This window comes from Ruditapes philippinarum, unplaced genomic scaffold, assembly GCF_026571515.1.
Source record: "Ruditapes philippinarum isolate M1 unplaced genomic scaffold, ASM2657151v2 ctg4304_1_1_1_1, whole genome shotgun sequence".
Lineage (NCBI taxonomy): Eukaryota > Metazoa > Mollusca > Bivalvia > Venerida > Veneridae > Ruditapes > Ruditapes philippinarum.
In genome coordinates this window covers 26,747-43,711 of record NW_026862784.1, presented here as the reverse complement: position 1 = coordinate 43,711, position 16,965 = coordinate 26,747, and the positions used below count along the sequence as shown (strand labels likewise).

The 16,965-nt window shown below is 34.1% G+C and overlaps 1 protein-coding gene across 1 annotated transcript; it reads right to left on the bottom strand.

The window, feature by feature from the left end:
- Positions 1-2,923: 2,923 nt before the first annotated feature.
- On the bottom strand, positions 2,924-12,183 carry LOC132720216 (glutathione S-transferase P-like). Its single transcript, XM_060704292.1, has 8 exons — positions 11,982-12,183; positions 11,515-11,550; positions 9,414-9,514; positions 8,942-9,029; positions 8,278-8,381; positions 5,820-5,876; positions 5,597-5,638; positions 2,924-3,418 (listed from the first exon to the last, which is right to left on the bottom strand). Exons 1-8 carry the CDS (start codon positions 12,166-12,168, stop codon positions 3,230-3,232), a joined length of 804 nt encoding a protein of 267 aa, XP_060560275.1. The 5' UTR covers positions 12,169-12,183; the 3' UTR covers positions 2,924-3,229.
- Positions 12,184-16,965: the final 4,782 nt, after the last annotated feature.

Here is a 16,965-nt window from a genome sequence, read left to right as displayed (position 1 = left end):
GGTGAACATTTCTATGAAGTTTCATTAAAATCCCTCCATACATGTAGGAGATATGCTCCGGACAAAATTGGACGCCAAACCGCCCGCCCGCCCGACCGCCCGCCCGCCAGGGGCGTCCCCTTTATACGTCCCGTTTTTCAAACGGGCGTATAAAAATCTGGTACTGTGACAATGGAAACAACACTATTAGACTCGATTCATGAGAGATGATATGAAAGTGCACATCTCTTACGCACCCTAGCAAAGGCTTAAGAGGTCACTACCGTGCCGGAATCATTAGTTTGTTAAAATATCTTCTTTTTTGACTGGGTGGGTTGTGATAGCTTTTGCTGTGGAGCTCTCTTGTACACAGTAAGTAGTAAGGAAAGTTAACTCAAGGAACGGTTACTTTGAGTTGTCTCTCTTATGTTAGCGCAATGTGCTTGCAAAGCATGGACGTTCATGGCTCCTTGTTGAAGAATGATGAAAATACTTGGTCAGTGACCTACAAAAATACCCTGAATTTCTAAATGAATGTATTCATTGGTTATGGGGATAGAACATATAATTTCAAACAAAACCAAAACAAATATAACACCAACACCATAGTAATTAAGTAGGATAGTCAAATGTTTAAGGTCCCACATCGCTGTAGATTAGAATACAAATGAGAATTTTATCCAAGGCCAGTGGTTGCGTTGTCACTCGAACTTCAAATTATTTCAAACAGATCATTTGTTCTATTAGAGTGGCTGCTTAATCTACAAAACAATTCACGGAGGGACAACCTAAGATTTCACCTCACCATCGCCATGTGATCTTTTTGTACAGAGTCAATACAGATTAACATTCCTGGTTGAGAATGTTTAAGACTCGGACTGTGAACGCATCAAATATCTTAAACATTAACCTTTCAATGCACTTAAACATTAACCTTTCAATGCAATAGTGCGCCATATCAATTCTTTTTTTCCTGTCCGCTTCCTTGAACTACTATAAACTATAGTACATGGTGTCACATTGTGACCCGATTAGGAATGGAATCTACGATCTACGTCATCGATTCCGACATAAAGAATATCTTGGTTTCACATACTCTTTATATAAAGGTAAGATGTCGAAGGAGCACTGATGTATAGTTGACAAAATGTTATCACTGCTGCTCCTTAGCATACAAAGGATCGATAAGTACCCTGTAATCGCTTCTTATGATTTAATCAAAATATTCATTGCTTAGAACTGTTTGGATCCAGGAACGGATTCGAGAGTTTCATTAAGCTAACAGCTTCCAGCATAATCGAACTAAAATAAATTTGTATAAACTAAACTAAACAAAATAACAAAAAAAATAGTGAAAGTATTTCAAGTTGATTCAATTTTTTGTTCGACTCTATAAGGGCAGATATAAAAGGAAGTTTTAAGACACTTGTTTTTAGGGCTACATGCATGTATTGTGATAAGAGCTTCATACTTAATCTGAAAAACTCTCCAGTCCACTTCCTGTAAAATAGTGTCAAAAAAGAGAAAGAAATTTGTCCGCCCAAAGCCAGTTTTTAAGAGCAGATATAAAAGGAAGTTTTAAGACACTTGATTTTAGAGCTATGGTGATAAGAGCTTCAAACTTATCTGGGAAAAAACAAACTTTCCACTCCACTTCCTGTATAATAAAGTGTCATGTAAAGAAATTTGTCCCAACTCGTGTTTATGCCTATGCCAGTTTTCTATCTTTCTTTTTTCTTTCTTTTTTCTTTTTCTTTCTTTCTTTCTTTTTGTCATCGTATCAGACGACAAACGGGAATAAGCGGGAAAAGTACATGTGGCTGTCCGGACTAATCTGGTTAAAAAGGCTTGAGCGATGTTACATTAATTCTTTCAAACTAAATAAATGAAATACATGTGTTCCTATCGTCGCAACCGTGAAAGCAAATGTTTAGGATTGTTACTCCGAGGTGAAGAATAAAGTTTGACTAAAGTATCAATACATGTATCTTTAAATAAGGCTAACTTAAAGGTTCATTAATTAAGCCTCAAACTGCTACTACCTTTTTTCAGGGATATACTTTTATGACAAATGAGTTCACATTTACCGCTACTTTGTTTAGGTAATAAGCATCTAACATGATCCAATTGTTGTTTAACCCAAGTTTGTCTTTTCTGAAGAAGTATAAATGTGTTCGTTTCTGAGGCATAATTTGCATTGAAAGGCCATAACGAATATCCGATTATTTTAAGTGACACTTTAGAAGTTAAAGTACTACATGTATTTGTTTTGGCTGGTTATAACTCGTTAATATTGATGTACTGTATATGCAGAAGACTGAGTAACAATTTTGTTATGTTTTGTACAATTGCTAAATCAGCAGATCTCATTTAGGAATTGTCCAACAAAATGGCCTCGAAACAGTCTTAACAAATTTTTACAAAGTTAATATATTTAGGGACTATGCTACCATAACTTTAACGTGTGTTATGACCGTTACAATAAGGCATGTAAAATTGCAGTGAATTTGCAAGTGAATAAAGTTGACGTAAAAGAAAACTTTTCCACTCACTTATGGTAAATACATGTACATCCACCGTATTATGAGGTACCACCATTCCATATTTAACTTGAAATAGTAGGTGGCAATTTCTTATTGCATAACTTTTTCTTGCGTTACACTATTGTCAACTAAAAATCGACTGAAACTGACTTTCTTCCGTTATCGTTGTTCTTGTTTTTTTGGGTTTTTTTAAAGTTCATTCATTTTTACCACGGATTTATATTACAATTATTTATTGTAATATAAATCCGTGATTTTTACTTATCATTGTTTTTATTAGATATATAGACTCTACATACAAATGATTACACACTTTGTATTTGTTTATGTTTCTTCACTCATTTATCAGTAAACTAATTAATTTGGTAAACGTAACTGAACTTATGTCAACAACAAACAAAAACTCCTTCTTTGTATACTTTGAACATCACATGATTTTGACAAAAAATTAGTACATATAAAAGTATCTACTTACGAAAAATGATTATTTAATGAATGATCTAAAGAATATGTTCAAAACCGGAAGCAGTGTGTCGTCTGTAGATAATTGGAATTTTATTACATGTAACAGCAAACGGACATTCGTTAATGAAAGAATGCACATTAATAAATAACTGTGCTATTTTGTTTGTTAATAATGCTATTTCAGCAAAACTTTTATTGTTCAAATATAATTGCCATCTTGGATGACGTCACTTCCTGAATATTTACTGTTTCCCGTTTCCATTGACGGGCATTTTCTTAAATTCCTCTGTTTCCCGGTATTTCTTTAAGTTTGGTCGTGAAGCCATGCGATCATAGAAAGCTTTGAGGGTCGGTAATGCGTCTATACAGGTAGGCGTCAATATTTGAAGAGTGTCGAGCAAATCAAAAAGAATATAATCAGCAAATGATATCTGAAAAAATGCAGAGGATAAGAAACAAGAGGGCCATGATGGCCCTGAAGCCGCTCACCTGAATATTATAGGCCCCCATAGCGGGGCCAGTTTAAACCCCAGGAATTTTATTAGAACAAACTTGGTAGACACCCATTAGAAGAAATTTCATGCTTAACATCTAAGGCCTACCTGGTCAAGTTTTTTCACACATATAGTTAAAAACAATGACACACCTTGGGCAGGGCGAGTTTGGACCCAAGGGCTTTTAATTTGAATTATCTTTGTAGACACTTACTAGAAAATGTTTCATGCTTAATATCTGAACTCTAGCTATTTGGATTTTTCGAAGAGGATTTTAAAGTTTTTGCTATACACATATAAGGAAAATCAATGAGCCCCGGGGTGGGGCCAATTTTGACCCCAGGGCTTTTATTTGAACAAACTTAGTAGACACTCACTAGAAGATGTTTCATCTAGTTTCATTCTAGCTATTTGAGTTTTTCCAAAGAAGTTTTTTTAAGTTTTTGTTATACACATATAGGGAAAATGAATGACCCTGGGGCAGGGCCAATTTTGACCCCTTTTGACCCCAAAGCTTTTATTTGAACAAACTTGGTAGACACTCACTAGAAGATGTTTCATGCTTAGTATCTAAACTCTATTTGTTTTTTTTGAAGAAGATTTTTTAAGTTTTTGCTATACACATGCAAGGAAAATCAATGACCCCCGAGGCGGGGCTAGAGCTCTTATTTGAACAAACTTGATAGACATCCATTAGAACATATTTCATGCTTAATGTCTTAGCTCTAGCTCTTTGGGTTCTTTAAAGGAAGATTTTTTAAGTTGTTACTATATGCATATTGGGAATCAATGATCCCCGGGGCGGGGCCAATTTTGACCCCAGGGCTTTTATTTGAACAAACTTGGTAGACACTATTAGAAGATGTTTCATGCTAAATATCTTAGCTCTAGCTCTTTGGGTTCTTTAAAAGAAGATTTTTCAAGTTTTTACTATATGCATATAGGGAAAATCAATGACCCCCTGGGTCGGGGCCGCATTTGACCCCAGGGCTTTTATTTGAACAAACTTGGTAGATACTCACTATATAGAAGATGTTTCATGCCAAATATCTAAGCTCTGGCTCTTTGAACTATTTAGAAGAAGATATTTAAAGTTTTTTTCTTTTGGTTGCCATGGCAACAGGAGTTCTGCATGGAATGGAAGTCTTTGAACAACTTTGTTAAGGCTTCACACAAGGAACATCCCTGTGATGTTTCATTATGATCTGCCTTATGGTTTCAGAGGAGATGTCGTTTTAAAAGTGTGAACGGACAACGGACGACAGACAACGTACGACGGACGAAGAGTGATCCTAATAGCTCACCCTGAGCATATGCTCAGGTGAGCTAAAAACAAGCACGGAATATAACATTTGCTGGATGACAAGTATTAATTGTTGAATGATCATTGCTGCTTATAGAAGAATCTATGAATAAATCCGAGTGTTCCAAAAATAACAAATGCAATTTTCTATATGCCTTTATTCACAACTTTACATATTCTGTATTTCGCAACTGGCCTGGCAGAATGGCTTTTCTCAAAAAAGTCGAATGTTCATCATGCGCAATTCTTTATCATGTTTATGGTTATAATCAATATAATTTTGTGATATTGTTACTTATGTTTTACACTGAAATATCATGTATTCTATATAAAATTTATCATTTTAATTAATTGGCGTTTTGCATTCACCGGTTAGTTCAGCAGGAAATGGCTTGCATGGCAGTTGTTTGAGTAAAGAGTTGCATAACTGTGTTTGCATAACGACAACGACAACGAGGATGATACAGCGATCGAAACAGCTCGTTTTTTATTCGAAACAGACCAGATCTTAAAGTTACAGGACCGCCTGCAAATATCACCATGACGGCGGAAGAAGCCCACTGACGGACACCAACAAATCAAATGAAAAATGGAGATACAACAATGTTAAGAAATCGATAGAATAAACCATTTTGCAAATAATTCGCCAGTCGAAGCCGACTTCTTTTTGTTGGTTACAGTAACACTGCCTTACAACGATGATCACTCTAAAATATGTTCATTTCTCCGACGGATAAATCCCATTTTTGAAATTGTCCTTACCAAACGTCAAAGAAATGAAAATAGCAAAATGTTGTGAAATCAAAACATACCTTCGTTGTAATGTATTCAGTCCCCCACTTTTTGAACAGGTTCTAAAAAGTTAAAATAGGTCTGAATATTTATTCAAGTAAATAAATTGATATAATAAAGATCATTATATATTTTAGTAAAAATCAATCATGATGAAAAGTACAGCGAAATTCTTGGTAAAAAAAATTAATTTGTAAAGAAAGCAATTTATGTTCGCTGATGCACGGTGGCTAAAACACATACCTCGATATACCCAAGTTTTTCGGGAAGAGTTTTCACAAAGTCATCTTTTCCATTTTCCTGAAGGAAGAAGAGGAAATATTTTTGAGTCAAGATTATATCCGAAACTTATCATGAATATATACAGAGAAATATTCATTTTACATACACTTACACGTAATAAGGTTTTACATGAGGCCAGAAGATCATGGTCATCCTCTAAAATTGCATAGACATACTGACTGCATCTCTAGTAGCGGGGAATGGCGAGGAGTAAATTGCTGCCTGTACCCTCAAAGCCGAGCTATTGTGGTTTTCTAAGTTTGCCCCTTTGACATTTCTTAAATTACTACAAGCTCTTTGAAGTATTTACTATTTCAAAAGACTATTTGTATCAGATTGGATGTGATATGGATCAAATCAGCTGTTAAAGTAATTATATAAAGCAGTGGACATCTTCATTTTGCAGTGAGAGGACATTTAAAGGAAGTTTTATACTATCTGACAGTCCCCACAGATGATTTAATTAACAAATAACTATAAACTGACATTTTAGTGTATTTTGAAAGGAAACTGAAGTTGTGTAACATAGATGAGCAGACTTAGTTCTTGACCAAAATCTAGTCTGCACAATTGTTGCATATGTGAGCAGAAAAATAACAGAAGTACCGGACCAAAGTCAATGATTCAAATAAAGCAGGGATACAATGTACCATTTAAACATAAGTTTGGTTTGTAAGGCCTCAATAAATTAAACAAACAAAGATAAGCTTTTTATTTCATGCTTTCCAGTGTTTTATTGTAATATATCAGATGATTATATTCTGGTAAACCACTAGTGAAATTTATAAAATATAATTTTCACTGTAGCCGGACTATATCTGAATGCGGATGAAAAGAAAATTAAACTAAATGGAATAACAGGCAGAAATAATTGTCATCATACGTAAATTTTGCTTCTATAGGAAAAGAAAGTCGATGTCACCATACATCATGTAAAAAATGTAACAAAATTAGAGAATTTAACAGAACTATATTTCAAAATTGATGATGTGACGTCATGATGTGATGACGTCACAAAGGAGAATGCGCGACGTTACGCGGCAAAATCAGTAAAAAATACTTAAAATTACTTTAAAGGCATGAAATAAAAAGAAAATTTATTTGTTTTACATATAAGATTGAAATATATTTCATTCGTGAACACCAGCTATTATATTTTCACTCGTGGCTACGCCACTCGTGAAAATATTGCATCTGGTGTTCACTCAGTGAAATTATATTTCAATCTTACATGCAAAACAAACAAATATCCTCTATAAAAGATAGTGTAGCTGTCCTTATTTTATGTTCTCAAACTTTACCCCTTTAATCCGTCCTTCGTAAAAATCAATCACATCTTAGGTTAAAATACGTTACTTAATGGTCCCTTGAAGGAAACTATGAAACGCAGAACATAATACATATGTATGTCTTATAGATTAAAAGAAAATTAAGGCAGGTAAATTATAGCGATACATGATTTGGTTAAATAAGAATTGAGAAAAACGGAATCACCAAAAGAACACCCAAAACGGCAAAGTTGAAAATGATGCAGACTCGGTTTGATTGAGTCTGTTCATGGCGAAAGTTGTAACTGAAAGATTCGGTTCACACAACCTAGCACCGACTAAAGCAAATATTTAACATTTAACATGAAATGGTTCATTTGAATTTAGAAACATCAGCAGATGTGCTCATTCGGCGTGTTTTATGGAACCTGCAATGTGACACGTTCATGCCAATCCATGAATAGTCACCAAGTAAAACAATGCATGTGCGCTCAACAAAAAGAAAAAATGCGCATAACTTAATACAATGGAAGTCACATTCTGGTCGCAGAAAATTCCCTCCTTTACTTCCATCTACACATTAAGGTTGTTCATCCCTGGAACTTTAAGCAAAATCTGCCATCCGGTTAAAGAGGAGTTGCGTTCACAAAATTTCTATATGGTATATAGTGAAAGAAATCAACAAAGGGCCATAATTCTCTTAAATTTGGTCGGAGCAAAAATTCCTTCCTTTACTACTATCTACACATTAAGGTTGTTCATCCCTGGAAGTTTAAGCAAAATGCGCATCCGGTTTAAGAGGAGTTTCGTTCACAATATTTCTACATAGTATACAGTAAAAAAATCCACAAAGGGTCATAATTCTGTAAAATTTGGTCGCAGCAAAAATTCCTTCCTTTACTACCATCTACTGTTCATCCCTGGAAGATTTCGGGACAGACGGGCAGACGTACGGACGGACGGACAAGTGCAACGCTATATGCTCCTATTTTGTTGGGGCATAAAAATGTGAAAAACAGGACCAACAAGGAAGGGCGGCATTCAAAAATACATGCACAGGATCACCATCAAGCAGCCACAATACACGCCCACAAACTATTTTATTGTGACTGAGCAATTTTTTTTCAGTTTAAAGTAAAAATGTAACGTACATAATTCTGGTAGATCATTCTAACATACGGGCCTCTGATGTCCTCCACGTGATCCGTGATCATATCAGCTTTGGCTGCCTCTTGTAAATCGCTCGGATACAATCCTGTATGGAAAGAAAGTAAACACATGAACTTTTCCAAACGACAATTTAAGAGACCACCTGAAAGCCGAGGTCAGCGGGCTCCTGAGTAGATCCACCTACCGCCTTGTCTAGAATGATAGCTTTGTACCATGGAATAATTTTAAACCCACAGCCAAGTGAAGGCAAGCGACTTGATGTCAGATAGCAGGTCGCACGAGAACAAATGTGTAAAGCAGAATGGCTCAGGCTAATTTCATGAAAATTTTGAAGAAAAATATTGTGAAGTGAATAAAGAAAGTAATTTGCACATTTCAAACGACAAACTCCACATAAATTGATAAAATGTTGTCAAAATATGCAAAAATATATCTTACTGCTTTAGTTATGCACGCAGTAGAAATACCAATTTGGTAAAACTAGCCTTTAATCGCACATAACATGTTAGTTATAAATTAATCTTGAATATTTTTACTTTTCTTAAAATTGTAGTACTTTTTTCTCAAGTTTATTTTCTGGAAATATTTCCGCTTATCTTGAAGTTGAGGCTTAACTATGCTAGATATATAGTAACAATATCTTACCATGTTTTCTGCCCAGATGACGCATAATGGTGTTTGACTGGGCCACTTCAAAGTCGCCATCTTTCAATAAAGGCGATTGACCAAATGGCTGGAAAAAATTTTAACACATCAGAAAGTGGTGCGTCCATGCAACAATTTTGCAGCAGTTTGCAGCTAAATTTGCAAAATTGGGAAAAAAGACTATAGTACTAAGATTTTAAAAGAAAATTATTCACGAACGAAAAAAATAATCCACCAATTAATACATCAATGAGGAAATGAACACAGCTTTAACTTGGGGGAATTTTTCATTTGTTTATGTTAATTAACAAATTAATCAATTAATAAACCATTTTCTGGTAAATGAGGAAAAAATAACCTTATTTGGCTTTGTTTCGGTACTATAGTTGGACCCTGGTAGAAAGAGGTCTTCCGTCATAATTCAGTTAGTATATATGATTTACTATAGAGAAACATCATATTTTATACATACCATTTTTGGTTTATATGTTTTGATCCAGTCCTGTGCACAGTTTTCTTCTTTATAGTCGATTCCATTATCAACAAATAAATATCTTGTCGCTTGGCCACGTCCTGGAACGTAAAAAGTAAATTAGATACTTCCAAATCCTGGATAACCCAGGACACCCGTGCCCACGAGTAGCCGTTATACGTTTGCATCCGTAATAAATGTAGTAAGCGGAATTTTGGGTTTCGACGATGCCAAAATGAAGGGAATTGTAATACTAAATATCAAATTTCTATATAATTACAAAAAGTACGAACATAATTATTCCATAAAGAGCATAAATACAAATTGCCACTTTAAAAGCACAAACAAGAAGACACCAAAAGTCCTAGATCCCTCACATGAATCCCATTGTTGAAGCTTAAAATTGCACGTTCGTTACTTCATTTTGAAATTTGTCCAGTGAACATTACGATTATGAAAGTTTCCTATACAGAAATTTCAAACTATAATGCATTTCAGAGCTATTTTTGCGGAGAGAACATTATGTAGTGTTAATCGCTATAAAGTATGGAAGAATAGGACGGAGGAAATTGAAACGAAGGTGTTAAATAAGTTTATTTTTATCATTGGCTTTTAAAAACACCGGCATTTCCTACTTTTCATACAGTTTTACTGTTACAGAAAGATCTTTTATACAAATATGCAAGCGGAATAGCATCTTCAAATGAAATGATCAAATTTCTGGGGGTAGGGGACGGGGTTGGGATGTTTACTATGAGGAGAATGCATGTGATTCATTTTCAGTAACCCCTAAAAAAACAATATGACAATAACTGTAAATATACGTAAATAATGCCTTTTTCGATATATTATTATATTTTACTATACAGAGACACGTATCATCATACATGCTTTCAAATGACTATGATTACAAATCCATTTAACATTCAACGTGTAATACGACACCATGAAATTGTCGTATTCATAAAAGGAGTTATATGCATCGCTTGGTCTGCACATTAATGTATTATTATATAAGCTCCTTGTACCCTTCATTCAATGATAAACGATACTGCGATTTCTACACTTCTTTTGTATCTGTGGTATTTATTTTAAAGCAGAAGGACACTATAATATGTGCAATCTCATTGAAATCAAATCTCAACATTCGCTCCACTACCTTCCCTTGTGAATTTTGTAAAGGAAAATAAGCTTGTAATGAGTTAAAATTGTTGTGAATGTCCCGAAGGAAAACATGTACGTATTTAGAACACTAGGTGCATTTCATGTAATAAGTTTTCAGAAACCTTGGTGCATTTTATGTGAAATTAACAGTCCTCTGTGCATTTAATGCTTATTAGGATTCAAAGAGATATCGGTATAATTTCGGGCGGCTGATGCCCTTTTTAACAAAACAATTGGAAAAAATCTGTAACATGAACGAAATATTTTACACTAAATCAATAACAATAATAATTTCAGAACCCTCGTTGCGGTTTATGTCATTTAAAATAAGAACCCTCGGTGCAATCATTTATAATGTCAGAACTTATATATACACTGATTGCTTATTGGATAGAACAACTTAAATCATATATGGTTGCCTTATCAGAGTAGGCCTTAAGATCGAGATAGCTGAATAGCATTGTGTCACCAAAGCCCGTATCAAGCCTATGCTAGACGTACTCTATAAATTCATAAGAGGTTGGAAAACAAGTCAACATAAGAAATTAATTTATCTTATTTAATGTGAAAATGATATAATGAATAATGAGACTGTAAAATACGCAGAAGTCAGTTGTAAGGAAGATGCCCATGCAGCATTGGGCCGTAGCACCCCGGTTAGAGCCCCGGCGGTCGTGTAAAATTCATGCACTGCAATCTAGACATGTTTCCGGCCACTTTGGCACCAAAAACAAACCTTGATCTGGAAGTGCGGGTACGAGCGAAAGATAAAGGCCCGTCTTCTTTGCCCTGTTTTTCCCCCGCCCTGTCCAGTGGAAAAGGGTCGTGTTTAAAACTGATTAATGTACAAGATCTACTGATCGAAGAGCCCGGGGTTCGCACGCGACATGAATAGACTACCCGCTCAATGTTCTAAAATACATAGATATAAACATACCTCTAAGAGGAAAATAAATCAGTTGATAGTTCGACACTGAAAAGAAAACAATTATAAGATAAGAGAATCTACATTTTGTAATACTAAAAAAATATATATATTAAGTATATATTTTCAATCTTTAAATAATATCAGGGCCTGTATAAGGTTGCATTTTCCCTTTATCAATCTGTTTGATACTGTTAAACTGTTTAATTAACAGATAACTAAAATGTATAACAATTACATGTATAAGATGACTACTATACACATCCTTTATCAATCCGTTATGTATTATATGCAAGTACACAGCAGCATGTATAAATTGTAATGTAATATAGCTAGTGCAGTAAACACTCTTCAAAATTACATAACAGAGATCTGACACCTGCATATTTCCCTAGGGTTAGTTGCGTTTAACATTTGCCTTTTGAAAATTTATTATCTTTTAAAACAAAGTGTATCAATAAATTTTTAAGAAAACTTACTTGTTATGTTTTCGAAATTATCCTTATGTTCACTGCGCTCAAGTGTTTTACTCCGCGCACACTGTAAGGGGAGATCACTGCGTAGGAGATCAAGAAGAGCAGATCGATGAGGCCACGCAAATTGAAAAACTTCGTTTACTAGTGATAGTGCATACGTAACAAGTTTAATATTCCCTAAAGTACACATAGATCAGTAAAGATTACAATCCTTAAAGTTGCATGCTTTAAGATCAGTCAAAGTTCTTAAGTTTGATTTGGTTGATTTTGATTTGCAGTATCTATATTGCTTTTTTATTGCTAACAAGAAAGCATAATATATTATAAACCAGAGACATAAATAACAAAGATAAGCAGCACCTATATACTCCATTGAAATATCACTCATGCCATCAAAAAGTGAAAAATTAGGCATTTTGCAGCAAATAAAACTTAATGGATGTACATTTGATCCTTTAATATTATATACCATTTGAAAGGTAATTCTTTTATCTATTGCTGCGTGTTAAAATATTGGTAACTTTCCATACCTTTCACTTAGAAAAACACGACAGAACACCGAGCCAGTTTATTGTCATATGAATGGTTTAGTAACAAAAAATATTATAATGACTTTCACTAAAACACGGCAGCCCACTGAGCCAGTTTTTCGTCATATGAATAGTTTTGTAACAAAAATAATTATAATAGTTTTGTTTAAAAAATTATTTAACATTTATTTAAATGGGAACCATAGATATTTTACCTGCAGCCATAAACAAATGCATAAGCTTTTAGAAAATGATTTATTTTACAGATAATATTTTTTTTGCATGTTTTAACAGACCAGGTAAATGAACAGTAACGTAAAGATGAAGTTGATGTATTCTTGAAGTTTACTATAATTATGCCGGTCCTATAGTTGTTTTTGGGGGAGGCTATGACTCCCCAATGTTAATACCATCCGTCAAATCTTACCGCCGCGGTAATCAGGTCAAAAAATAGTACCTTAAGTTTTTCTAAGCTGACTCATTACACATCATAGACATTTACAATATGAAAATATTTTCATTCTTTTATTTCATATCTGCAATTTGTAAAGATAATAATTCTCTGAAAAATTCTTGATTTTTATTTGTAATTTTTTCAAAATCACTACTCCGTGACGTCATACTGCCGCGGTAATCAGGTTTAGGCATACGTACGTTGGTAATAAATAGTTCTGGTATGAAAACCCTTCTATATATGATAACTTTATCAATATTTTTTAAACAAAAAGCATAAATAAAAATATATAGGTATATGCTTTAATTAGGTGGCAAATATTCTTTATTATTTTGATAACAATTTTCCAATTATTACGCAGCGACCAACTGTTTATGACGGGTCATTAACTAGAACGTTGCAACACCGTAGTCTCAATATCATGCATGTTCTTTTGTTGTTATAAACCATTAATAGTCCTTGATATTTTTAAAGACAAATAATGGTAAACTGTCGCTTACATCAGAGACATGGATCATGCTTGCGTGATAACTAAGGAAAACTAACTTATTAGTACACATTAGGAGGCTGTACGCGGAAAACGCTTATAACCCGCGATATCCTATAGCTGTTTAGTAAATATTTTGCATACATTTAACTAAAATTCACTAATGGTGATGAACATATAGTTTGAAAACATTATATTCTTAAACCATGTATCGCCGGAAAAAAAATATTTAACTACAAAATCCGTAAGGATCCTCCGACAAAATTTCACCTCAAGATTACATTTAATATAGCAAAATAAAAAAAGCAATACTTATATTTTCATCTTACATAATTCATTAATCAAACTTTTAACATAAAAGTATCTTTTAAAAATATGTCTGGCAATTGACAGATCCCTAATCTGATCTTTTATTTGTAAAGGAATAAATTTAAACATGTGCTCTTTTGTTTAGGAATATTTTGTAGTGAAAGTCTTAATATATCCACTAATCTCATAATTAGAATTAGACAGGTCAGGGATTTATACAACCAGTAGTTTAGTTATCTACGCTCATTTTAATCCCAATAGAAACATTAAAATATTTGGGGTAAAAAACATGACCAAAGTACCTAGTAGTCGCTTACCCGGTGGTGACCCCATTAAACTGATTATAGATTCGAATAGAAAACACAAATAGAAACGTGTGTTTCGGTACAACAAAAATCGGAAGTAAAGTGAACAGTTAAATGACAGAAATATGCGGTCAAATATGTTTTAACAAGGAAATAATCATTTCAGAGAAAGACGTAAAGATCAGTCTTCAATCAAATGAATAACCCCGTATTGTGTAATTAGAAAGTTTATTCAATTCTAGAGCAACGAATCATAATTTGATGTGTTATAAAATTTTCAATAAAGATTATAAGATACATAAAAATATAAAAGAATAAGAAGCTTTAAAAAACAAAACAAAAAAACGCATATATATATACTTACAGTCTTACAGTCGAGCATCGGAAATTCATCAACATATCTTATGAAATTCTAAACTGAAACGCGCTGAAGTGATTAATGTTTATTTGAATAAATCAAATAAAAAGAACTTATATGTTTGTGTTCTAAAAATAATTGGCGGCATAAGACGAATTTCGTTTTCATTTTACAACACTTGAAAAATTACTACAGAAAATATGTTGCTGTTTTTTTTTGTTTTGTTGTCAACAAGAGTGTGTGTTTTAAGTTCATTTATTCTCGGCACCGGGATAACCATTCTTCGTTCGTTAGTGGTAAAGGAGACGACAGTACTGTCAAGGCATCAACTTCCTGACTGACGACAACAAAAACGGCATTTATTAGCGCCAAACCTCCAGAGTAAGTTACGACAGGTCAACCAATCACCTCTGGTACTTGAGATGACTTGACCTTGACCTGCCGTGTGCTTTCTCCTCGACGTGCATACATCTGGAGGGATTTGGAGAAGTTTCAACAAAAACATCCAAAACACGCTATTTTTAACACCATTCATAGCACTGACGCTTCTATGTTCTCATCTTTTTGCGGGAAATGGTCGACAAGGAAAACCCTACGTAATAACCGCACACCCTGTTAACAACAGATTTTCCGCAGTATATATTCCAAGCTAGTGAGATTTAAAATCTATCGATTAACTACCAGAAGAAAGAAAAAGAAGATATAACTTCCTGATCAATTTTCACTTAGGTTGATTCAATTTTGAATAAACTTTGCAGATATGTATATTTTCAAGAAATATTAAGCTTTAATATAATCCGTCAAAGTCAGCGACGAGTAATGAAATGGGAATAATTTTCTGAAACGTGATTTTATTCGAGAGAAGACAACTTTCTGTCCGTAGAGCATGAATATTAATACTCATCACAAGACAGTGTCTTATTGATCTCAGTTATGGTACATTTAATTTTTATATTCATTTAAAATGTTGCTTAACTTGCAGTTGTTATTATCATTCAATGATATTAAAATGACATAAAGTATTTATGATGAACATTCCTAGAATATTTTGATAAGAAACCGTCAGTTGTAAAATGGTATTATGATCTTTTAATGAACAGTGTAGCAACGCTATATGTCGCAACGCCGCTATATGTCGCAACTAACGCTAAATGTCGCAACGCTGACGCTATATGTCGCAATCAACACTATATGTCGCAATTGCCTACCGCTAAATGTCGCAACGTTGCCGATATATGTCGCACACAAATCGATTGCCGCTAAATGTCGCAACCCCTTGACGCTAAATGTCGCACTTGGTAGGAAAGTAACAGATGGAACTGACACAAAAAGTAAGTGTTAAAACATTTAAAGTTTATATCATTAACACATGAAAACATATCCTAGTAACCAAACAAAAGTTATATTTTGCAGTCTATGGCAAAACCTTGTATGGCCATAGAAACGGTTTTAGATTAAAGGGATGGATTTGGTTCTCAACCACGTACCAGGTGTGAGATCAAACTTTCTCTTTGAAGATGTCTTTCTCACAAAATGCATCAACAAAAGCATTTGGATATACATATATATTTGTTATATTATTTGACATAACTGAGCAAACCGCTTGTTAATGCTAAGGGGGAACTATATCTTAACATTTTATGTTAATAGCTGTCATTATAAATAGTGGTCGAATAGCCCAGTCTAGGTAATTCGAATTTGGTATTTGTCCTTAGCAGATATATACTTATGTATTGAGTAATAAAATGTGAAACATCAGTTTGTTCTCTTTCCGTTATACGACAAGGGATACAACAATATTTTGATATCCGAAGTACTGTGTCCAATTTCTCATATTATACTGCGCTTTGTTTAAGCCTCGTTTTTTCTCCGTTACATGGATACTTTTGTAATTGTTTGATATTGTAGCTTCATTTTTACTTCAACAAGGTTTCGTTTGTGGCGTTTTCATAATGAAGTATCATTTTCATTTTTATAATGATACATTTGCCTTGTTTTACCATTACATGAAATACTTTTGTAAAGTTTTCCTTATTGCAGCCTGGTTTTCAGTGTCACATTTCCTTATTGTAGCCTCGTTTTCATTATAATAGGGTTACTATAGTCTTTTTTCCTGCGTTTAACTGTATCGCGAATACGTTTGTAACGTTTCCTTACTGTTGCCTTGTTTACACTGTAACGCGGATATGTTTGTGACGTTTCCTTACTGTTGCCTTGTTTTCACTGTAACGCGGATACGTGTGTGATGTTTCCTTACTGTAACCTCGTTTTCACTGTAACGCGAATACGTTTGTGACGTTTCCTTACTGTTGCTTCGTTTTCACTGTAACGCGAATACGTTTGTGACGTTTCTTTACTGTTGCCTCGTTTTCACTGTAACGCGGATACGTTTGTGACGTTTCCTTACTGTAGCCTCTTTTTCATTGTTACATGGTTACGTTTGTGACGTTTGTTACTATAGCCTCGTTTCCATTGTTACATGGTTACGTTTTATGACATTTCTTTACTGTAGCCTCGTTTTCATTGTTACAAAGTTACGTTTGT

Bases quoted from the DNA above. Each gene is read 5' to 3' on its own strand.
- LOC132720216 (XM_060704292.1), bottom strand. From the start codon at position 12,168: ATGTGTACTTTAGGGAATATTAAACTTGTTACGTATGCACTATCACTA. The intron at 9,515-11,514 runs GTATGTTTATAT...TTTACGTTCCAG, and splicing joins GATTTATTTTCCTCTTAGAG to GACGTGGCCAAGCGACAAGA. The intron at 5,639-5,819 runs GTATGTGTTTTA...TTAACTTTTTAG, and splicing joins AAAAACTTGGGTATATCGAG to AACCTGTTCAAAAAGTGGGG.